This window comes from Melospiza melodia, chromosome 14 (genome assembly GCF_035770615.1).
Source record: "Melospiza melodia melodia isolate bMelMel2 chromosome 14, bMelMel2.pri, whole genome shotgun sequence".
Classification (NCBI taxonomy): Eukaryota; Metazoa; Chordata; class Aves; order Passeriformes; family Passerellidae; genus Melospiza; species Melospiza melodia.
In genome coordinates, this window is record NC_086207.1 from 14,094,561 (window position 1) to 14,118,998 (window position 24,438).

The following is a 24,438-nucleotide window of genomic DNA, read 5'->3' on the forward strand; positions in this document are numbered from 1 at the left end:
AGAAGGCTCGTGCAGCCCCCTATGGGCCATGACTCCAGCACCGCGGGGCTCTGGTTCCTACAAACTCAGCTTCCTGCCATCACCAGAATCCCGTGGGATCACTGCCGGGGGCTGAGGCAGCGGGACCTGGCCTGGAATAGGTCGAGCGGTACCACTAGAGGATGCTCTTGGACCAGACACATCCCCAGCCCAGGGAGCTGCCTGGGCCTGAGCCAGCGGGATGTCCCCAGCCCAGGACCTGCCCAGGACCTGCCCGGGCTGCTTCAGGACGCAGGCACAGGCAGTGCTGGCTCATTCCCAGGTCTGCCTGCCAAACTCTGCCTGTGCTATTTGCTGCCAGGGCTTCAGGCTTTTGCCACCCAGCAGAGCTCTGGGTTAGCCCTGCTTTCCTGCTGGATTGTTGAAGATCCTAAGTGTGAATGGCAGGACCTGACAGCTCTAGGGACCTGCCTATTTCAAGCAGAGAGCTTGGCTGGTGCAGGTGGGGAGCATTTTACAGTACTCACTGGTCACGTAGAAGTAGATCAGCCGCTCGTCTCGACCCACTTTATTAGAGGCAATACACTTGTACATGGCTGAGACGTTGGCCTCCTGGATGGCCAGTTTGCTGACTGTCTGATGGGGGAACAGAACATAAGGAAGAGTTAGGAAGAGAACAGGGAAGAGAAGTAGAATCACTGCTGCTCTCTGGCAGGTAGCAAAGCCCCCAATAGCTGTTGTTGCATAACCCTAGGAAAGGGTTATGCAAAACAAGACCCTTATCCTACAGCCCTTTGTGCATTTCAAGCTTTATCTGTTGGCTCTACCAATAATAACATTATTTTATTCCCAATCTCTGCACCTTTTTACAGAGCCCAGTCAGCATAGATGCCTCTCCATAGGAGAAAATTTCTTATTAAGCCCCCGGGGTCACAATGGGGACAGTGCTCAGCAAGGGGGACAGTAACAGGATACAGAGCTGAGGGGATGGTTAAGCTCCAGCCAAGCTTTATTTATAACAGTGGGAATAAAGGGAAAGGACACCAGGGCTTTGATTCCCTGAGCCCTCTGCAGTTAAGTGACTACTTAGTGTCCCACAGCGTTCAGTGGGATTTACAGGTACTTACAGACTTGCAAGCACTCCTTTTATTCATAAGGAGAAATCAAACCTGTGAAAATATCCCAGCTCTCATCCCTTCAGAAAGAGCTGTCATCTTTCATTGAATTCCAAGTGTACATAGACACGGTCCTAAAAGCTTCCTCCTCTTTCCCTCCAGCAAGACATGACTAAGTAAGGTTGGGCAAACAGCCAGGCTGCCATCCTGGGAGCATGGACCCAGGGGATGCTGCCTCCAAATTAGCCAAGAAAAGCAGCTGGGGAATAAGGCTGCTCTCCTCCTCCTCCTGGCTCACACTGCACACTTGTGAGCTACCAAAAGTGTTGCAAGCACTCCCCTTAGAGGAGACTTGCAGTTTGAGGCTCCAGTTTAAATGACAAGTTAAAAACTCCCTTTAATGAGATGGTGTTTAAAATGCAAAATTAACGTGCTCCTACAGGGAAATTTCTTTGCCTTTACATTCCATAATCCCATAGACTGGGAAGCATTTCCGTTCTGAGGGGCAATGTATTGAGGTTGTGTTAACCAGAAGGAACAGCCATTCATTCAGTGCATACTCAACACAGCAGAAGTGACTTTATTACTGGTACTTTTGTCCATTGCCTTTTCCGTTTCTTGGGGTTATTCATACAACCAGAGTGACCCTATTGCTGGCACTTTTGTGTGCTGCCTTTCCTGTTTCTTGGGGATTTTCCTTCTAATCTGTTATGTTTGACTTGGGGTTTCTTGATCTGACATCATCCTGCTGCCTGCAGCGCATGACTGTGCACTGCGTATCCTGTGGCTCATTCTGGCCTTTACAGATGGAATAAAAACCAGGAGGATGGTGAGAGAAGACAGGCAGAAAGGACAAGGAGAGAGAGAGAAAGCAGATTTTAGGATGTAGCATCCCACTGTGAATGGAAAAGCTCTTTTCTCCCAAAGCTCTTGCACATCTGTGGGGATGCACAACCTAAGGACAGTTACAACGAAACAGATGGAATGAGAAGGACACAGCTGAGGAATAGAAGGAAGAAAATGGGGAAAATAGGGGAAGATCAGAAAGGACCAATAAAAGTGTGACATCTGTAGTGGGGGCTTCTTACCCAAGAGCTCCCCCCACCCCTGCTTCCATCCCCGGGGAACACCAATCCCTCAACCTCCCTTCAGCTGCTCTGGGAGGAGAATCATCTGCCCCTGCCACCCTTTTGGCAGAGTGATGAACTCCCGGCCAGGCCAGGGGATGGGAAGTGCCTTTAGAGGTGTGTAGGAAAACAGGAAGTGACTTTCGGAAGCAGGGGCCCATTTGTTTGTTCTGCATCCCTCTGTGAGCGGCTGGTGCCCGACACCAGTGGGGACAGGAACCTCGTCATGGCACAGACCTCACACTCCTGGCTACCCGGGAGACTGAGAGAAGCAGGCAGCAAGCGGGTCACACACTGCAGTGAGGGAGAGATGTTCCTTCCAGAGAGGAAATGCTGTGATGGAGAAGTGGCCTTGTGGAGCATACATTGCTCCCACTCACAAAGCTGCAGCGGATGGATGCCAGCTTCTCCAAACCACCCTCACCCCACCAGGATGGGCACAGCTGGATGAAATGCCCCACCAGACACAGGCACCTTCCCAAGGCCAGAGATTTCCTGGGCAGTTTGTGATTCTTGATTTCTTGCCCAGGATGCTCTGCAGGGCTTGATTTTTACAGAACAGCTCATGCAAAATACTCAGAAAAGGCCATGAGACCCCCACAGCACCGGTTCCAGTTTTCCCTAGCTGGATGTCCTGTGTTCAATAGCAATCCATGAAATCCCTCCTGTGCAGCCAGCCCCAGTGGGGGCCTCTCTGGACACAGGGTAATTTCTCAAGGATGACAGCTCTCCCTCGCTCCAGGGCTGCCTGGTACTGTGGAGCCCCAGGGCTGGCAACTGCCACTGATGGTTTACTTTAGAAGCAGAGGTGTGAAGCCCTCCCCAAATCTGTCTGTGCCAGGCCCCTTTCCAGGCCACTTTTCCTGGCTGATTGCAAAGGAGTCCCGTGCCAGTCTCCAGCTCCCTGTCCCAGGATGGGTTTGGGATGCAGCCTCACCTTGTTCCGCCCCTCCACGAACTCCACCCAGGTGTCAATGCTCTCGATGGGGTTCACGGCGTCCTGCTGTGACACATCTTTCCAGTCCTTGCACTCGGGCATCCGGTCCCTCTGGTGGCGCCTTGCTGCCCGGTGCCTGCTGTTGCTAATCCAGCAGCCAGGGATGAGCAGGGGAAAGAGGAGAGAGACAGAGAGAAGGTTAGCTGGGAAAAATACAGCAAAAGCAGCTTTGTGTCAGAGAACTGATGGTCCCCTCCTATAACTGCAAAATTTCAGGGTCTTTCAATTATAGAGCTCTGATGTGCTTTATAAGGGTGCCTTGCAACCACCAGTGAGGCAGAAATTTGTAGGTGTGAAAACTGAGGCAGGGAACAGATACAGGTGTCACGAGCAGTGTCTTCACCTGCAGGCCTGGGGCTTCATCTTTCCTTGCTAAGGGTGGAGAAAGGCAGGGGTGAAATTGATTCATGTGTGCCATGAACAACTCTTGATGTCATTTTGCTCAGCACCAAGGCCTGAAAGCCCTGCTGGGACTGAGAGTCAGGGGTGTCACTGACTGGCTGGTGCTGGCCTGGAGAGCAGGTGGGGCAACACCCAAGGGCACAGCACCCAGGGGTGCTCCTGCTGCCCCCAGTTTAACAAAAGCCAGGAGGGAGACCTCCCCAGACAGAGGTGCTGCTGGTGTCTCATAGGGGAATGATGGCACCTCTTCAGGCTGAGACAGATGGGTGGGGAGAAGTGGCCAAATCTGTCAGGGACCTGGGGTGCTGCAGCCTGCAGGGTGCTTTTGAAATGTGAGTTGGGGTGGAATGTGGGAGGGTCTGCCCAAAAGTGTGTGTTGGGATAGAAGGGAGAGGCTTTGAGTGACAGGGAAGCAGAGGGGAGCTGAGGTCCCAGGAGTTGTAGCAAAGGTGTGTGCTGGCAGTGTGGGACAGAGCACTTGGCGGGGCAAACACACTGGTGAGCTGTGTAAACAACAGGAAGCTAGAAAGAAGCCTCCTGCATCCTCTGGAGTTGTGCTAGGCAGAAATATGGTGGCCTTGGGAGACAGTGCTCATAATTCATGGGCCCCTCTGCTTCCTGAGAGGGCCACAGTGCACTTGCATGCAATGGAAACTCTGGTGTCCCTGGCTTGGCAAAAGCCTGCACAGAGCTGCAGGACCTGGCTTCCTCCAGGCACCCTGATGTCCTCCACCCTGACTGCTCTGGCTATGACTCCACAGCATCCTTTTCCTTCTTTCGGTGAGACTGTCATTAAAAATGCCACCGCAGCCCTGCCTGATGCTGCCTCAGCTTCCCAGGACACAGGCTGTGGGCATGCACGCTTCCTGCCTGCCTATTGCCCTGCTGGCAAATCATCCCAGCAGCTGGCAGAGATCTGGCACTGCCCCAGGATTCAGCAATTCTTCCCCACAAGCAGCAGCTGCCTATGAGCACTTTTGCTTCCCAGGAGAAGAGAAAGGACAGAAAAACCACAGGGACCTCAGGGCAGGAATGGTGTGAACCCCAGCTGCTGTACTGAGGTCTTACCAAGGGGCTGTGACAATTCCTCCTGCAATCTGCCTCAGTTTCCCCATTAGCACAGTGATCAGTGGTTTCATTGAAGGTGCTATGAGGTGTGGCTGGGCCATGGACATCCACTGACGGATGCAGGTGACTGAGGATGCAGAGGATGCTGTGCAAGCTGTGGGTGTCTGGGACCAGCCAGCCTGGGCAAAACTGCCACATGGACAACAAGTGTTGGAGACGCTCTGCCTTCCCACAAGGTACCGTGTTGTGGGTGGGAGAGCAAAAGTGAGACATGGTTGGGAGCACAGCCATGGTCACAAGAAGCCCATAACACCACGGGGGTGTCCTGACAAGACACAAATGTTGGAGGAAATGGCACTTACAGGCTGCGCCGGGAGAACATCCGACAGGGCATCCATGGCCTCCACTGCCACTGGATCACCTCTGGTGCTGGGATGCCATAGACAGTGCAGGTGAGGGCCTGGGGGCTCCTCTTGGAGTAGATGCTTGGGGAAGACGCCTCCTTCTCATGGATGCGTGGAGGAACTGCAAGGATCAGAGTGACATTGTGAGCTGCAGGGTCAGGCACTGCATCCCCAGGCCCGTTTATGGACAGCCTGGGCACTACAGCTCTGGCTCTCAGGGCAGCTCAGGCCTGCAAGGCACAGCAGGTCATACTTAAGCAGATTCAAGGGACATAGTCTTTCCTTTTTCTGGTGAGTGGAACTGTCTGGATGCTGCAGGGCTCAAAGCACAGGGCCACAGAGCCTGCTGGAGACACATCTCCAGGTAGCAGTGCCCTTCCAGCACTTTTTTAGCTGGCATCTGTTTCCTGCACGACTGGGGCCAGCTGTGGGAAACCTCCATAGGGGATTCCCACCCAGAGGAACTACTCCAATCAAGATTTTATCTGTGTGGCAGCTGCCCTGCTCTCAAGTCCACATCAGTCAGGGTCACCCTCAGCAGCATCTCCAACTGCAGTTGGGAAGTGGCCCCTGAGCAATGACATATCCTGCCCAAAGTGAGCCAGGAACAAAATTGTGCCATGGGTGAGGAAGAGGTGATGTAGGTACCAACTGCTTTAGGACAGCAGTGGGGACTTGGTCTTGGAGCAGCCCAAAGGCTGGGACCACGGGCTCAGCACTCTCCCCCCAGCTCCAGCCCCCCTTACCATTGACAATTAACTGGAGGCTGATGTGCTTCTCCAGCCCTGCCAGCCTGTTCCTCAGAACCAGCGTGTAAGTCCCAGCATGCTGCTCCGACACATCCTTGATCTGCATTGAAGATTGAGATTGCTTGGGAATTAGCTTTCCATCCTTGTACCTGCAGGGAGGCAGAGAGAAAATGCAGCCATGGGGAGGAAGTGTCCCACTGGCAGCTGGGCAAAGGGTTTGCTGGTCCCCACAAGAGTGCAGCCAAGGTGCCCCTTGCTAGCACTGAGGACCTCTCTGGAGAGACCCCTGGGCCTTCCCTGGACCAGGTGATGGGTCTGCACATTGTGTGCTATGGTTGTGTGTGGGGTTGGGGGTGTTGTAGCTCTGCCTAAGCAGTGAGTGGGTGCAAAGCTCCCATCTCCAGTCAGCTCTGATGGAAGTGCAGCATGATGAGGTGCACAACCCATCCCACTACCTTGTTCCTCTGGGCCGCTGTGATTGCCACAGCAGAGGGACAAGAGGGACAGCTCCTGTGGGAACCCCACTTGGCCCTTCCAGCTGTGCAGAGCTGCCAAGCCAGGCTGTGCAGCTGAGAGCCAGGATATGGGAGAAATGGCCCCCATGGGTGGAAAAGAGTGACATTTGTGACAACCTTGGTGACAGAGGGACCAGCAAGGAAGCCAGGCTAGGCTTCCCCATTTGACAGAGGAAAGGAGGAAAGGAGAAGGTGGCTGAAGCTAAGAAAGGTGAGTTACCACTGGAAGTCTGGTGTGGGGTAAGCCACAACTTTCACTGGCAGCTTCACAGCTTCGTCTCCTGCAGTGGCTTCTATCACTGGGCCCTTCCTCCACTCCACAGTGATGAAGGGCTTTTCTGCAAGCAAAAAAGGGACCATGGAGGAGAACTCAAAGAGAGAGGGTGTCACAAAGCTCTGCTGCTCTCCACAGGACCCAACAGAAACGACCAAGGACATGAGGGTGTTATGACAATGTAGCTGAGATCCTGGCAGCTCCTGTCCCCTTCATGGGAACCATTGGGAATGCAGGAAGGCTGGCCTGCCCTGAGAGTTTCTGCTGCCAAGAAATGACCACCCAAAGCAGCTGGTGTCCCTCAGGCCAGGCATGCCGCAGGGGCACTGCATTTGCCATAGGGCTGCAAGATGAGTGTGTCCTGCCATTCTACTGCATTTGGGCCAGTTTGGTGTTGGCATCTCTCTCCTTTTGGGACCTTGCTGAATGTGATTCTGCTCCCAGCGTGGTGCTGGGACACAGGAGGCTGAAGGGCTGGAGGAGGGCTGGGTTTCACTAAAGCAGAGTGGAGGGAGGTTCAGGAGCCACTCTGCCCAAGCAGTGAGGGGTTGGCTCTGCTGCAGCTGGGCTCTGGCTGTGGCTCTGCAGGGCACTGGCAGTGCCATACCGTGCACAATGACATCAGTGCTCTCCTCCAGCATCTGGGCACTACTGGTGGCAGTGCAGGTGTACTTCCCCAGGTCCTGTTGGCTGACATTGTGAAGGGTCAGGCTGCTGAAGAGCTCTGTGTATGTCTGCAGGGACCGGCGCTCAGAGTCGATCACTGCTCGCTGCGTCTGTGGGAGGTGACAGAGAGAAGGGGATGAAAGACAGCAATGGGATGAGGCTGTGAGGATGGGCCCTTCACAGCTGTGGTTCCTGATGCTCAGTGCCTGCCTCTACCTGGACAGGTTTCTGCACAACTCACTGCCATCCTCAGGGGTGGAAGGGCACATGTTCTGCGTACTGACTGCCTGAGGCTGGGCTCAGATCTCTAGCATGGTTTGCTCTTGTAGCCCAGGAACCAGGCTGGGAGCCCATGAACTGAGTGGTGTTCTCAAGGGACTCCCCTGTCACACCATTCAAAAAAGCCAGAAGATACAAAAGGGGGAAAACACAGTGGGGAAGGGACCACTATGCAGGCCGTTGGTAACAAGGGCTCTATGATTAGAATAGTTCATTTTAAACCTATCAAATTTGCTCTGGATTTGCACTAGTGAAAGTGAAGCCAGTGTTTTCTCAAGAACCCCAGAGCAGTAACACCTTGGCAGGAAGGGAGCTTTCTGTGAGGAAAAGGGGTCTTCATTCTGTCTGCCTTCTGCTGCAGGAGAAAAAAAAAATGGGAGAACACTCTGACAAGAGGCCCAGGGCACAGCATGGTTTGGAGTATGAAGCAGAGCCCTGCCAATGATGTGAAGAGGAACAATGAAGGGTCAGGAGGGGGTGACTCAGAGGGTCACAGTTCAGTGCATGGGGAGCTGCTTGGCTTGCTGGTACCTGTTTGCCAGGGTAAGTCCAGTGGAATTGTACGGCAGAGTTGAACTCAGCCTGCACTGTGCAGTTCAACACCAGCTTCTCTCCCACTAGCAGCTCCATGGCTTTCTTGGGATACAGCTGGATGTCATACAGCTCACTCCCTGATGCAGAAGAGGGAATGAAAAGAGATTTCTGATCTAGTTAACTCTTTGACTCAGACTGTGCAGTTACAGGAGGTTTGGGAATGACCTCCTGCTGCATGGCGTATCTCTGTCCAATACACAGTAGAAGAGATATAAGCACCATGCAGAGTCTGTGTAGCTAGAGAGGACCATAACAATCCCATGAGCCACACTGGTGGACTTCAGAGCCACCCAAACTGCTCCCCTGAACCTTCCCAAATATTCACCTGCTATATGGATGATGAAGAAATTGGATTTGAAGACCTTCTTGTCGATTACAGTCTCACAGTGGACATACAATAAGTCCCTGATCAAGTGTGTGGGTACCTGCATTCCCTTCTTGTTGTCCCAGAAAGTGCTTTTCCCATCAGGGTGGATGAAGAAATTTTGCTGGAAAAATCAACATTTTGCCAACTGAAATCAGAGGGTAACAACATTTCCACTCCACCCCTCCCAGGCTTTATGCTGGCTAACACATCCCTTTTGTGGGAAGAAATGATGCAGCCCCATGCTGTGCTGGCCTCCTGCCCTCTCCCCCCAAGGGTTTGCCATCTAGGAATCGTGGCCTCCCCTCTACCCCAAGGAGCTGCATCCTGCACCATGAGCCTCCCCGTCTGCAGAGTGGGCCAGAGACTTCCAGGAATGGAAATTTCTAGAGATAGCTAAGGAAACTGATGCTGATGTCCCAAACATCAGCCCCACTGGGATGAGTGCTGACCTTGGGTAGTGTCCTTCCCGGGCAAGGGAAAGGCCCCTGGCCCCCAGAGTGTCCCTGGAGGCCTTTGTACAATAGTAACACTCATCCTGGAAGGATGCATTTGCATTGCAAAAAAAAAAAAAAAAAAAAAAAAAAAAAAAAAAAGAGGAGGGGGGAAAGCAAAAGCAAAAGCAAACTGATAAGAGAGCTGTTTTTAGTCATGAGCCCCAGAGCTGCAGCCTTCTCCCTTGTGGGGATGCTGACCACCTAGAGGGGTGTAGATCACAGAGATGAGGCAAACAGGGGATGCTGTGGGGAAACGGGTTTAAAACAAAGTTTTGTTTTGTTTCATAGAGCTCCAGGGAAGAGAAGCAAGGTTGGCAGGAAACCCGTGGGATCTGCCCAAGGGAACTGGACAACCAGCAAATAAAACGAGGAAGCCAGTGGCTTGTACTTTCCATGGAAAATGTATCCCATGCATTTTCCTTTCCTGGCAGTGCCTGTCATGCTTCCACTCAGGCAATTACAAATGCAGAACAAATGCAATACATCTCAGTACATCTCAGAGCCTCCCAGCAGCTGAGCTCTCACCGAGGTCAGTGTGACGTTAAGGTCTGGGATGGACACGAGACATGGTACCCAGGTGTTCTCCTTGTTGCTGATGAGGAGGGTCTCTGGCTTGTTGATAAATGGCTGTTCAAAATCTGTAGAAAAGATACAAAGAGAACAACTACTAACAAAGAAGAAAAAAACAAGGAAAAGGCAACCACCAATAGAAAAGGAGGCTTCCTGAATTTCCTTAACACAGCACAAGCATTTCAGAGGGAGTGGTGTTGAGCTGTTCTGCCACATGTGACAGTCAGAGGAGACACCTGGAGATGGGAATGCAAAGCCGGCCGGCTCCTCCGCACCAAACACGGCATCAGCGCAGCGACACTTGTGTGACATTTGGGCAGAGCGGGAAATGACCTCCCCTTTCCTGCAGCCCTCAAGGTCTGTGCCTGAGCCTGACCCTTTGTGAGAGCAGTGTGTGGTGTCCTGGGCTCGGCGCCTGCCCAGCTGGTGGCTGTGTCCCCGCGCAGGGCTGGCAGCGCGACCTTGCCGGGCGAGGAAGTGATCCGCGGCGCGCTGGAATGCAGATGTCATCCTGCAGAATCCCGGCCGGCAGATAAACACATGAGCTGAGCTTTCCAGGGCTGCCACCCCACTGCCCCCCAACCGCTGCAAGCACAAATATTGACAGGAAGAGCAAAACCACCCAGAAATAATCATTATGAAATGACTTGGCAAGGCCGGGGATGTTACACCAAACTCTGTGCAGAGCAGCGACCCAGGCTGAGTAAATGGGATGAAGACAAAATTGGAAGACACAGGGAATTGTGAGACTGCTTGGTGGCCTCAGTGACAGATGATTTATTCTTTACTATCAGCCCCTGCCTGCCCTTTTCCACAGGATTCCTGCTCTCACAGGATGCTCTGAATAGAGACTGGTTCCTGGTGTCTCGAAGGCATGGTGTTGCCAGCATCTCTCCTCTGCAAATGCCCAGCACATGGTCATGATTGGCTTTATCAATGGAAATTTCCCATGGGAGAAGGGGGCTTTATAAGGGGGTGATGGATCTGCATCTGGGAGACACTGGGCTGCCTCAGCATCCTGTTAGGGGAGATTTTACAGCTCTTGGTACACTGAAATCAGACCAAATTATCCCAATGGACTGCATTTAGTTTTATTCACCTGTGTTTCAGCTAAACCATTGATTTCAAGGGAGTGTAGCACGAGCACAACCATTTGTACAACCTGAGATTCTTTCCCTCTGATACCCAACTCCTAAAGAGACCCATCTAAAGGGACAAGTCAAAGATGAATTTGGAAATGATCCTCACTTGAGGATTCTGTTGTTCACGTCACATTGTGTTCAACCCAATCCAACCCAGTGCTCCCACTGTGAAGGGCATAAACCTTTCATTTTTGATCTGTAAAGCTGCTGCTTCAGTGATAGTCATGCTGCAAAGACCTCTCCTGTGTGTGGAGCACTTTTTCTACAGAGTAGGTGAAGCAACCCCCACTCAAGAAACTGTATTGGTCACCTCTTAAGAAAACATGGATTGCCCAGTGAGTTCTTCTTTATCTTCTGGGGTTTTTTTGCTGCTACAGGATTGCTGACTTCTGAAACCACAGATTTGTTTCCCAGTGTGAAGAAGTTCCTCATTCCTCTCCCAAACCCTGGGCGTGTGAGAAGGAGGAGCTGCACAGCTGCCAGAGGTGAGAGACTATGAGGTCCCCTTCAAGCTCAGATGGCAGCCAAGAACTGATTTACTGGGCTGGTCCAGCTGCCAGTGATCTTGTGATTCATGCACTAACTCCCCTCTCGGACAACATCACAAATTTCCTTAAGACTGCCTTAATGAGTCGGATGGGAATAATTTAGCATCTTCTTCATTAATACAGGCTAAGCTTTGTGAGATGTGGGCTGTGCATAGCCTGTCCTACCCTGATGAGGCATTCTGTGTCTACAGAGCTATCTGTAGTTGTAATAAAATACACACCTAACCAGACACATGGGAGGGAGACACATGGATGGAGAGTTCATTTGACCACTGAATTGCAGGTAAAATACAGAAGAACCCATTTTTCCAGGCAAGCACAGATATTCTGTTCCTGGCAATTTCACCAAGCCCTTAACATGAGAAATGAGCTTGATGGATAAACCTGTGGTCTGATCATCCTGTCTCCAAACATCCCCAACGCTTACATCAGCCCTTCCAAGCTCTCCAGGGACAGTCTCACATTGCAGCCCAGTTCAGCAGGAACAGGCTTTATCTGAATGCTCTGCAATGGCTATGCTTACCATATGCCTGAATTCTCCTGACATGTCCCTTCTCTTGCCTGAAAGCCTGTCTTGCAGGGCAGATTCTGAGGTTTTCTAGGTGTTTGATAACGCTAAGAGGGGACAGCCTGATTGGACTGAGTATGAACATGTGCTGTGCAGCCATGTGCTGTTGGCTGTTGGCAGGACCTGCTGCACGCTCGCTGTCCACAGGCACTGTGAGTCCCATGGGCCCTGACAGTGTGGGATTTATTGTCCCCAACCTGCACCATGTGCACTCTTTGGTAAACAGTAGAGCAGTTCCTGAGCTGCAGAGGCTGGAAGTGAGAGACGGTGGATCAGGGGGCAAAGTGATGTTTGTTGGATCACAAAAAAAAATCAGTTCTTGCAAAAGCACTCCCTGCATGTAAGCTTGTTGGGTTGTACTCATTTTCAGTGTATTTAAGAAGCTCTCTGCCTCTGTCCTGATACAGCCCTCTAGAGTGTCTGAACACCCCTGTCCAACTCACAGATGTCTGAAACCCAGGCAGGCTCTGTCCTGTTTTAGGATGGGCAGCATAGCCCACAGAAAGAGGAAGCAATTGCTAAATAGACTTCAATTCCTCTCCAACAGCTGCCCAGTTTTTCTGATTTGCCCCTGCATTTTTCTCTGTATAGCTGCAGAGGCAAAATTGGCTTTGCCCTGGGACTTCTGAAAAATGCATCTTATATGTCATGACCTGCCTGGCTCATGACAACTGCACCAACTAATAAATGGGGGCAGAAAGAGAAATAGCTCAGCCAACTGTTTCCAGCGGACAGAGTTCATTTATCTTGCTGGAGCCTGCTGTGAGCAGTGGGGGAGAGGACAGAGGAGGAACCCCTGGGACAGGGAGATGCTGAGTATTGGCCCCGCAGCCACTCCCTAAGCTGAGGGTCCAGCCCCAAGCCTGGTGAACATCCCTCCTCTGCCAAAATACACCTCATAACCCTGCCTGCACAGGCAGCCCCTGCACAATGTGGAGAGGGGCATCTGGATCTGTCACTGTGGAGCAGCTCAGGCCAGCAGCAGGTCTGGGAACAGGCTGCACATGGAGTGTTTGTACCACTCATCCTCTCCCTCTCAGTCTCATCTTTATGAACACTACTACCCCTGGCCACCAGCACCTCAGGGAGCCCCAAGCTGCCCAGAAGATAACTCCTGTGCTTTTTTTAGTGCTGGAGTGCCTCTGAGGCCAGGCTCTCACTCCTTGAATTCCTGCATTCCAGCCTGGCTGGATCGATGCCCCCGGGATGGGACATAATTGAATCCCAGGCGCTGCCGCCACGGACGGATATTGGTCCCCTGCCCTTGCATGGAACCAGCCCTCAGCCCCCTCCCCAGCTGCAGCAGCCACACTCTGCCCTGGGAGGCACAGTGAGATGTTTCAGATATTACGTTGGTGCATTGGCTGCCCTGAGGCCCGCAGCCTGCAGGTGCACAGCAGTGACAGCTCTTACCTCTCACAAACACATAGGTGCTGACTGCTGTGGTGCCCTCGATTTTGGCCTCAATGTACTTGTAGTAGCAGCGGTAGAAACCCGTGTGGTTCGCCTGTGCCTCCGGCAGCAGCAGCACTTTGCAGTAGGGCTTGGTGCCGGTGCCCTCGCACTCTTCCTCTTGGATTGCGCGGCCGCTGCTGGGGGCTGCTGAGGCCACCAGCTCAGTCTCCTCCTTCCCAGCAGGATCCACCTTGCCTCCTGGCCACGACCACTCCAAAGGGTGCTGGCCTCTAGACATGGGGCAGAAAAAGAAAAGCAGCATTAGCTTTGGGCTGAGCATGGTGGTTTTATTGCTCTGTGTGACTCTCTGCACACCTGCACCCAGCCCGCCACCAGTCTGGGCCTGGGGCTGGAGAAATGGCCATCCTCCAAGGGAAAAAACAGGCACAAGGAAATGGCAAGCAGATTCCCTAAGTGCTGGGCAAGCAAAGGCTCATCCCCTTCCCCAGGCCACCTCTCTGGCCATGCTAAGCTGTAAGATATCAGCCTACTCACAAGCAGGCCCCTCTGTCCCATGGCACTGTCCTACTGGTATGAATGCCAGGACAGGGAAACACACAGGGCCCTGGGGGAAAGGTTCCATTTATTTTCTATTCCCTCTCGTTATTAAAAGGGTCCAGAGCTATTAGGGAAACACATGGATGTGATGATTTCCCTTGGCTCAGTGTAGCTGCTGGCTGGGGCTCATTGTGTGATGAATGGAGTGGGAAGAAGAATGGGGGAAGGAGAGCAGACTGGAAAGAAAGCGAGAAAGAGAAAAGCAGGAGGGAGTCAGGGATAAAAGACAGCAAGGGGAAAACAAGAGGAGGCTCAGCTGACTGCCTTCTGGCCATCTGCCAGCTGTTTCCTTTCCCCGTTGCTGTGGGAGGGGGTTCCCCTTGCTCTGCACCCTGCAGCCCCTCAAAACCCCAGGTGGCCTGGGGCTGCCTCCCCTTCCCACCTCTGCAGAGACCCTGGGCTGCAGACACCTCTCTGATGGCATGACCACAAAGCTTATTCACCAGCAGCCCAAGGACAGACAGAAAATCCATCCAGGAACTCCAGAAAGCCGCAGACAGAACACGCACGTGTGTATTTATATATAGCTGAGGATCTCCAGAGAGGGACCTTGCATGTGCACACACGTGCCACCGTAGCTTGTTATAACTGCACTTGTTTACTACAAACAAAACAAGCTTTTATTCCACACTGGAAGTTTCCTTCTGTGAAATCAGAGCCCCTTTCAGAGGAAGGCCTAACCCCCACTTGAAAGTTTGCCAAATAGCTGAAAGTCACTTAAGCACGTGTGGAAAAAAAAAAAAAAAAAAGAAACGGGGGAGAAAAGAAGCCATCATAAGAGACAGCTGTGGGGTAAAAATGGCCTTTTGTCAGCACCATCAGCTCTGTGAGGGGAAACTGGGTTCATCTATTATGCAAGCTGGGAATAGACGTGTTGGCACATGCAGCACCTCTGCCAGGGCAGCTCCATGGGCAGATGCTTTTAAGCAAAGGCAGACTGTGACCATCACTAGAGAGAAAGGGACAGTGAGGAGGAACAGAGGGCACAATGGCTCAGATGCAACAAGGACAGGATTTCTGTCCAAGCATGGGGGAAAGACCCGCCCCTTTTTGTTTGTCTTCAGCAGCTGATTTATCTTCCCTGGATAGAGCAGACTTTGCTCTCTTCCAGCTCGCTGCAGATGAGTTTGGAGAGAGTGTGCTGCACTCTTCCCGTGTTGCCAAGCACAAGGGCTCTGGAGGCAGTGACAAGCCCCTGGGGACAGACACACAGCCCCTCTTACCCAGTTCAAACTTCTGCTTTCACTAAAAATGCCATCAGTGCCTGAGGCAGAATTGTAAGCACAGCTCTGGCAGCTTGTGTTCATGAAGCAGAGGCAAGCTTCTCCCAAGTACCAGAGTCTCATGAACACTTCAATAAAAATAAGAATTGAATTTTGAGTTTTTCCCATCCTATTCATGCACACAGAAAGTAACAATGAAACTGATCACTAAACCACCTGGTGGCCTCTGCCACAGCTGTTGCTGCTGTGTCCACAGCCCCACAGCACTGGCACAGACCATGGGGCTGTCCCTGCTTTCAGCCCAGAGCTGAGAGCTTCAGACCAGGCATTTTTGGCACTCCGCTTGCAGGAGGGTAATTGTGAAAGTCTCCAGTGTTTCCTCTTTCTGTTTGTTTACCCACTGGGATTTTCACACATTATCAGATCCACTTGTTCCATTAACCACCAAGGCCTGCAGTAGCTGAGTGACACATATTTATATAAACATGGATGGGCCAATGCCAACCAGCCCGTGGGCAGCTCAGCCCAGGCATTCCTTTCAGATGTGCTTTCATTTCCTTTCATATGTCCTTAGGCTTGGGGGGGACACAGAAGGTGTGGGCATTACTGCGAGTCCAAGTTAGTGTCACTGGTGTGTTAAGAGCACCAGAAGAAGGCAGGAATGAGGGCAGGCCAGGCTCACGTGGATTTATTTCTGAATCTACCCCCTGCATTTGGGGAAAGGTCCAAGCAGCAGTTTTGGACAGTTCCCTCTCTCCTATCTGCCACCTTCCAAGATTTACTCCCAAGCTGTTTTCTCTCAGCTCGGTGGTAATTTGCCTCTTGGCAATGGAGCCTGATGATGCCAGCTGGAAAAAAAATGCACTGTAGTCTTCTCCACAGCTGTTTTCCTCAATCTTTTCAGGATAGATGCACTTCAAGGGAGATGTTGGTGTTGGCACCACTCTTCTTCAATCTTCTTTGAAACTCCCATGCGTGGTATGATGGGCAAAGCTGGTTGTGGCTGGGATAAACCAAATTACCCTCAGCACCATGGAGGATGTTCACAGCGGCCAAACACATGTAGGAGAGATCAGCAGGTGTTGTGTGTTCCTGGACACTGCTCTGGAGCAGTGGTTGTGGGGCTTCACATAATCCTCAGGCTCCTTCAGCCCTGCCACACTGCTCATTTCCTCCATGGGAGCCAAGAGGGCTCCGGGGTCAAATATTTCCTCTCTGCCACAGATGGTTTTGCACATCTGTGAGTCAGCTCTGGGAACAGGTCACTGGGCAGCAAAGGACATCCTTGCCCTTCTTTTTCCTGGTTTGCTCCCCACCTGTGTGCCCAGCACCTGCAGGATGGGATGGGACGGGACGGGACGGGACGGGACGGGATGGGATGGGATGGGATGGGATGGGATGGGATGGGATGGGATGGGATGGGATGGGATGGGATGGGATGGGATGGGATGGGATGGGATGGGATGGGATGGGATGGTACAGACAGGACCAAGTTGATCCCTCCATACGATTTTGCTGTTGTGGGATTTGCTCCAATGCTCATGAGCTGGAACAGCACAAGCTCTCTGCTTTCCCCCCACGCAGGCTGCTGAGGCCATGAATGCAGAGATTCACAATATTCTTTCCTTCTAGGAATGGGAGCTAATAAAAGCTGCACTGTCCATTTGGGCATCAGCCCCTTCCCCCTGTTCTGCCACATGCTTGGATCAAAACATCCCATGGGCTCTCAGCCAGCCTTGGCACAATCTCTGTTTTGGGGAATGCTCCTGCACTGGTCCCCTGCTGTGTCTGGGCCTCTCAAGGGTGCCTTGTGCTGGGTGACAAGGGAACAGGACTGCACAGGATGGCATTTGCAAAAGCAGAGTCCCAGCATCTGGTGGCTCCTTGTGTGTGTTGTGCCTTTGTGTATCTGCTAAGCATGCCCAGCTCCAGAGGCATTGCCTGTCCCATGGCCTGGCTCTGGTCACCAGTGAGGCTTGGTGGGCTGTGGAGCAGGAGCAGGGGGTGTCTGAGATCCAGGCTGCTGCGAGGGAGCCTGAGAGCACAGTTGGCTGCATGGCTCTCACGCTCGGTGGGTGAAGCTTGAAAGGTCTCCAGGGAGTCTCACACGGGGGTTTTGAGCTCATCTTTCTGCTGGAGCATTGCTTCAAGCAAGCCTGTGCTCCTGGCTCCAGGGCAGCTCGAAGAGCAGCCAGAGGACATTGCTCTCAAGGGAAGACCAGGGTCAAACTGAAGTCACCTCCAACACGATGCTCAGCAGGAAATCCCTGAATCCTGGATTTGATTTTGTATTTGTTTCTGCCCTACCCTGCCCCACCACCCTCTCCTTTGCCTGTTCTCTTGGTGGTCTGCATGTTTTTCCCTTCAGCTCCCATTAACACAAGCCAGGTCTTCCCAGGGTGGGCCATGGTCCAGAGGAGGTTGGAGAAGCAGCTGGGTGTAATTAGAGATCCAGGGACCAGGAAAGATTTACTCTTCATTCAAATGAATAAGTGTCCTGCAGTCAAAGTCCTCTCCTCAAGACAGACAAACACAGGACTGAGAGCTCAGAAGGAAAAGAGGAATGCTCTGAGCCATCAGGAGATACTGAGACTTATCTGCAGATGGTGTGAAGGACATGGCACAGCCCCAGGGAGCACATCTGGGACAGCAGGATGAAGGGGCAAGGAACAACCAAAGAGGAATATGGGCAGAGGGTATGTGGGTTTTAGTGCTGTTTGCAGATGGTCCTGGGCTCTTCAGCTGGCCAGTTCAGTCTGTCACAGCTGCAGAAGAAACTTTCTTTTACCACACCTCTAACTTCAGCATGTCCTTTAAACTTGGCTCAATCTACAGACAACAGTCTTGAAAGTGCTTTCTGTGTCTCCTTCTGGACTCCTGTTGAGAAAGGTTCTGTCCTGATTCTAAACTCATTCAGAATATCCTCAGAGAGTCTCACCTCTTCCAAGGTTTTAATAGAGAGTGTCAGTTTCCACATCCCTCTGTGGGGAAAAGTACCATGGCAGAGCACTGGAATCCCCGAACTCCCTTCTCTTCCTCTATGCTCCCACAATGGCTCTATGGCTGACCACAGATCCCCAGGACAGTCATGGACAGATCTCCAACTCACACATTTCCTACATCTCAGCACTCATGATGGCTCCTCAAGTCACCGGATTAAAAGAAGCCCACAACCACTCAGATTCCCAGACCAAGTGAAAGCAGTTCAGTAATTAATATCAACAACCTTTCCTCTGTCCTTCTCCCTTGGTTATGAACTGATTCACAAAGGAAAAGCAATGCCATCTGTTCCTGGAAAAGTTAAATATGTTTGTGACAAGACATGAGCACAATGCCAGCCAAGTGTTTGCAGTAATTGCTCTGTGGTTATATATAACACTGAGAAACACCCATCTGAGGCCCACGCTGAATTTAGATCCCCGCTGGACCCAGCATTCAGATCCCAAGCATGGATCTGTTTTCAGCAGCTGAAGGGAAACTCCAGGAAAATTGACCTTGGGCAATTCTCTCACTTGTTTATGGGGTTTTTTTTCTGCTTTCTGAGACAGGAGACAGTCCAGAAAACATGCACAGCCAAGTGTCCCAGCATAGATAAATCAGTTCAGACACACCACCTTCTCAGAGCCACAGTGCCCAAAGCAACCAGATATTCTCCAGCTCCTCTCACAGCTATTCACCTGGCCTGGCTGGGGCTTCTTTTCACCCACATATATGAAGGGAGAGCATTAAATCCCTTCTTCCTAGAAATGCTGGAGGCCTCTCATAACTACCACTAACTGCAGCCTTGCCTTCTCCCATGGATATTTCTCAGTGTCCCCCAAATGTCCCACTAGATTTAGAAACCAGAACTTCAGTCTCAGTGGCCCCAGTGAGGTGAGAATAAGCAACATCAGAGAAAGACAAGGAGAGTCAGGAAGATCAGTTTCCCTGAAGAGCTTATAGCAAAGTTATCAAATCAAGCAAAATGTTTCTTTATCTTTCTTCTTCTCCAAAAACTAGAGCAGAGGTTATCACTGAATCCTCTGAGACGTCTTTTGCTTCTTTTTCAATTAATTAGATGAATTCACACTTGGGGCATGTGGAAGGTTTGTAGTCAGACATGCTAATTTGCTGGAGTACTGCAGCCATGGTGTCCCTGGTGGGCTCTCCTTGCCTGGTGCTCCAACCCTGACCAGGTAAGAGTAGACAGGGCCCCACTTGCTGGTGCCTACCTGCAGGTGATGGTCAGCGTGTCCTTGGCGTTGATGACGTGCTCCTCCTCGGTGATGCTCAGAGTAGGAGGGGTCATAGAATAGCTGTTCACCAGATCTGTGGAGAGAAAGGAGACAGGGGATGATGCAGGGATGCCCAAGCCTGGGCCCAGTGCTGTGGGCAGCAGGGATCCTGGTGCCACGAGCCCAGAGAGGGGCAGAGGCTCGTGAAGCCAACATCTCCCTGGGGTCTGCTCCCACAGGGTAGCTAATGCTGGCTCAGTGGGACACAAGAGACTTGCCTGCAGCCCTCTGGCTCCAGTGAGCAGCTCTCGGGCCAGGGCCAGACAGCCCCTGGGCTTTGATAGACACCCTAGCATGGATGAGAGCCAGAAAAAGAATGGAAGACCAGAAACTGGGGAATTCAACTGTAGCCATTCCTCACCAGGTGAATGATACTGGGCTTGCTTGGACTAGGGCTCTGAAATGATCCTCTCTGCTAACCAGAAGGAGTCTGGCAGGAGATTTTCCATACACATGTAGCTTTCTGTAATCAGAGGCACAAATCAGGGATGCCCAGATACCACAAATGTGTTTGTGTGAGATGCTCTCCAGAGCAAAGAGGCATTCATGGAGTGCCCTTCTCCTGTGGCACACTCTCAGGTGCAGTCACCTGAATAGGACCAACCTTAGTGGATTGCAGCAGCCCCTTCCCTGTACCACCAGCCAGGCATTCCAGGAGTGAAATTATCCAGGCTCAGGGACAGGCAGTTAAACATTTTCATGCTCTTCTTCCAGCTTTTTTCAGGGAGAGTCCCACTTTTTGTGTGTTTGCATCTCTGGCATGCCAGACATGCAACCTGAGTGAGCTCCTCATGGAAAAAACATCTCGAAGTACCGGTTACCCTCAGAGACTACTGTTGTTTTTTGTCAGCACAGTGTTGCCAACTGTCATTACTTCATGATCTTTATCTTAAAACTCCAGCTTCTGGAGATGTGAGATAATTCAAAAGAAGTCTTGTTGACTGCAAAAACAAGCAAACTAACCAGAAATAGAGAGGGGGAAAAATGCTATGGAATGTGAGGCTGTGACTCAGGTAGGTGCTAAATGCTAAGGAAGAAAAGAATGCAAAAATATGCTGCTGGCTTGACTTTCTACAAAAACATGAGGTTTTTTGCAACTGTGTTCTGCGTATGTCTGTTTCCTTGCCTTGTAACATTCAAACCCAGGTATCAGAGAGATCTGGCAGGGTTGGAGAGGTCTCGGGGATGTGGTGTCTCCATGTGTTTCACAAGCAGCTATAACTAACACCTTTCCTCCAGAGCTGTGACATGAGGACTACAGGTTGAGAGCCTCAGGATGAGAGGAAATGGTCTTAGGTTGCACAAGGGAGGGTTAATATTGGACATTAGGAAAAATTTCTACACTGAAAAGGCAGTCAGTCATTGGAACAGGCTTCCCAGGGTAGTGGTAGAGCCACCATCCCTGGAAGTGTTCAAAAAACATATGGATGTGGCACTTGGGGACATGATTGAGTGGTGAACACAGTGGTGCTGTGTTAATGGCTGGACATAATGATCTTAGAAGTCTTTTCCAACTTTAATCATCCAATAATTCTAGGCATGATTCTCTATGGGGAACCCAGGCCCAGGAGACAAGAAATGGCCACCAGCTTCTCAGCCACAGGGGTGGCATGGGTGGGTTCCAGGCTGGTGGAGAAGCCAGAGTGCCACCAGGAGAGGCTGCTGTGAGGGACAGGGCGGTGAGGGACGTGCGGAGCGGCACCGCCAGCCCTGCCAGGCCCGGCCTGCCGGCCTCCTTCTCCCCAATTGTTCTCCACTTCCTTCCCGCCTGCGCCGGCTCGGAGGTGGTGTCCCCATGGCTGCCCCCATGGCAACAGCAGGGTGACAGCCATCTCCCCCCGGAGGTGGTGTCCCCATGGCTGCCCCCATGGCAACAGCCATTTCCCCATTCCCCCCCCCACGCCATTTCCCGCCTCGCCTCCACTCACCCACACGAAGCAGCGTCAGCCCAGGGCCAGTCCTGGCCACCTCCTGTGTATGTGTCCCCCTGCCACGGCCTGTCCTACAGACACCTCTCCTTCAACAACAACAACAGCAGCAGCACAGCCATCTCTTGTCACTCAACACACGGGTCACTGTGGTCCCTGGGCTGCGTGGTGCTCGGCCACCATGGAGGACACCCCGCCATGTGCCTCCAACCTCCTCTTCCCCTGAGGAGGGGACGTCAGATGTCACACAGAAAAAATGTGCCCTGGGGCTGTGAAAATAAATGACCGCATTTTTTGTAAAATCCCTTCAAAATGTAACAAGGTTTATTAAAAAAAGGAGGCGGGGGAAGGAATCTGTCGGCTAAGCTGCGTTTCCTATTAATGCCGGACACACTTATCCCAGGGCAAACACTGCTCTCCAGATGGCCACAGCTCCCCTGCCCATCGTCCCCGGGAGCAGCTGGGGGTGCCTGTCCCCTCACAGTGCTCAGCCCAAAATGCAGAAGATATTGGCTTGCACAAGGCTGGCTGGGGACAGCAAAACCTCTCATCCTGTCTGTGCTCTGGGGCAGCAAGCAAAAAGATAATCCCCGAAACTCTGGCATGGCCAGCTCTGGGCTGGCTGCAGCAGGCACTGAATTAGATCTTAAAACTGGCATGGTCCCTCTGCTTGAACTACTAAATAAGTGCCAAGGTGGCAGAAGTCTCTTGGCCAATGCTGTGCCTCACCATTGGGCTGGGGGGGAGCAGGATGGTGGCAGAAATAACCCCCTGCCTCCCTTCACATGCTGCCTGGTGACCTGTTAGCAAACAACACCAGGGGGTGGAGGGGAAGAAAGGAAAAGTACGATCTGTGCAGGTTGGGGCTGTGGGATTCCTGCAGATGCATCCTGTCCATGGCCCTCCGTGAGTACAACAGGAAAAGGAACCACTGCTCACTCCGAAAGCACCGTGGTGCAGGGCTGGGGACACTCCTGCTGCTGGCAGCACTGCTGGGCCAGCTCTCCTTGCCACCCAGCCTCTTCACTGGCCCCGCATTGCTGGGAACTTTGGGGACTCCCTGCACTGGCTCACAGTGGGGACTCACTACTCACGCTGATGCCTGGCATCTTGGGATGCTGATGGCCAGAGGCACCCATGGCATCCAGGACAGGCAAAGGGATGCACAGATCCATTCCCAGACTGCAAAATCATCTTCAAAGCCATCAGCTTTCCCTGCAAAAATTCTCTATCACTCTGTGCTTGCCAGATGGATCCACCCCATTGCTGGCCTTGCCCTTTCCCTCCCCAAGGGAGCGTGTGCCCTGCCATGGCTCTCTCCTGCATTTCACTCTCCCCAGCACTGAACTTGGTGCTGGGTTTGGCCATAAAATCTCTGCTAACCGACACACAGATGGTTTGTGTCTCTGGCAAATCCCAGGGTGCGAGGGAGATGTCTCCAGAGCATGGATTGTCTCCTCTCCTCTTAGTCCCTCCTTCCCCACCTCCAACCCCTGTGATGCTTTATCTCCTCAGCCCTCCAAGCAGTTCCCGCTTTCTCCCGTACACCCAATTGTGCCCTTGCACAGGGAGAGCATTAATGTAATTAAAAAGGCATGCAGCAGCTCTGGCTTTGTTTTTTCAAGATGGTTGCAGCTTTTTTAAAGCAAGTTGGCAGCAGGATATTAAAATAAACAGAGGGGGATTGATGGGATGCGGTGAGAGGAAGCAGGATCCCACAGCCAGTCACACCTTGTCTATTTCCAGAGAAGCACATTTCCCAGCAGTTTTCTTTGCCTTGATCTTGCAGAGCATGGCTCTGAAAGGGGCCAGGCTGCACTGAGGGCCTTCTTATCACTGATGGCTGCTTCACTTTCAGGCCCCTCTACCTCCTTCTGCACCCTGTCACCACTGCTGCTCTCAGTTGCATCCTGCATCCAGGGCTCTCCTGCCTCGTGGGGAAGTTATGTTCACCCTGGAAAGTACTATCCATCCCAGGGCATCTCACAGCCTGACCTCTTCTCTCCACACTTGGGCATGTGGGAAAGTCCTGCATGGGGTCTGGTTTTGCCTTGCAATAGCTGCAAATGCTAAATCCCTGCAGAGCAGCATCGGTGCCAGAGCCAGCATTGCCACAGCAACTTTGGGAACAGAGCAAAGGCTGTGTGTGGGACAAGGTACAGCGTGGTGTGGTGCAGAATGGCACATCACAGCTCCTGCTCTCCATCTGCTTCCACTCACAGGAAGCCCTGCACCGGATCCTCCCCCAAACCCCCACACACCACCTCAGCCCCTCTCTGCTTCCCCTTCCCTCCCTCTCTGCTGAGTCGGCCCTGCTGACTGATTAACGGGGCCTTTCCGGACAGGGATTTTGTTCACACTCTGCCCTTCTCTCTGACTTCCTTCCCTGGCACTGGGCTGCATCACTCTGCTCACAGCCATCACATGGCCCCAGCTCATGCTCCTGCCACCCCACCTTGGGGTCCTGTGACAAGAGCTGCAAGATGACATGCACAAAGCAAGGCTGCTACAGGTGAAGCCTGTCTCCCTGCACCTTGCCCAGCCCAGCCTGCCCACCCCAGTGCTGTACTGGGGCAAAAGAGAGGCTGGAAGGGAAAAGAGCGTCCTTTCCCCCAAAAAGCTCCCCTGACCCTGCTATTGCCTCACCTCTACTTTGCTGTTTTCAGAAAAAAACTCCCAGTCAATGAGCATCTGTCCAACAAAGCAATGCAGGAACTCAAGATTTGGACACTTTCTAAAAAGGAAAATTTTGTTTGCGCCAGTTACTATGTGAGTAAAACTCTGCTCCTGAACAGGCAACAGTAAAATTCTGGTACCTCTCCAGCCAAGAGGGACTATTCAAAAGAGCAGCAGTAGCTAGCACTGGGACAGAAAGAGAAGCTTTGCTCTGCTCTTTCTGCAGACTTCTTCTCCTGCTTTCCAAGCTGGACTTGTTTGAATTAGCAGCATTTTCTGGCAAAACTGCATGTGCCCCACAGGAACTAACTCCAGCACCTCAGGTACCATTTTCCCCCCACTCCAGTTACAATTCCCCACTTGCCCTGTGCTGGTACAACTCACTGCCCTTGTTCTGGAGGACCTGTGGGTGCCCACAGACATGTGGGAAGTCCACGTGCTGGAGGCAGAGCCAGGCCAATTCCCA

At 52.1% G+C, this 24,438-nt stretch overlaps 1 protein-coding gene across 2 annotated transcripts in view; it reads right to left on the bottom strand.

Annotated features, from left to right (window-relative positions):
- Positions 1 to 24,438, bottom strand: part of FLT4 (fms related receptor tyrosine kinase 4) — a 56,898-nt gene that overhangs the window by 16,555 nt on the left and 15,905 nt on the right. For both annotated transcript variants that reach the window (XM_063168827.1, XM_063168826.1), the window contains exons 2-12: positions 19,306 to 19,402; positions 13,272 to 13,543; positions 9,556 to 9,668; positions 8,495 to 8,657; positions 8,107 to 8,246; positions 7,238 to 7,406; positions 6,577 to 6,694; positions 5,839 to 5,990; positions 5,051 to 5,213; positions 3,159 to 3,303; positions 507 to 615 (exon numbers count right to left, since the gene is read on the bottom strand). In XM_063168827.1, the coding sequence (XP_063024897.1) occupies positions 507 to 615; positions 3,159 to 3,303; positions 5,051 to 5,213; positions 5,839 to 5,990; positions 6,577 to 6,694; positions 7,238 to 7,406; positions 8,107 to 8,246; positions 8,495 to 8,657; positions 9,556 to 9,668; positions 13,272 to 13,543; positions 19,306 to 19,402 (1,641 nt within the window). The remainder of the gene's footprint in view (positions 1 to 506; positions 616 to 3,158; positions 3,304 to 5,050; positions 5,214 to 5,838; positions 5,991 to 6,576; positions 6,695 to 7,237; positions 7,407 to 8,106; positions 8,247 to 8,494; positions 8,658 to 9,555; positions 9,669 to 13,271; positions 13,544 to 19,305; positions 19,403 to 24,438) is intronic.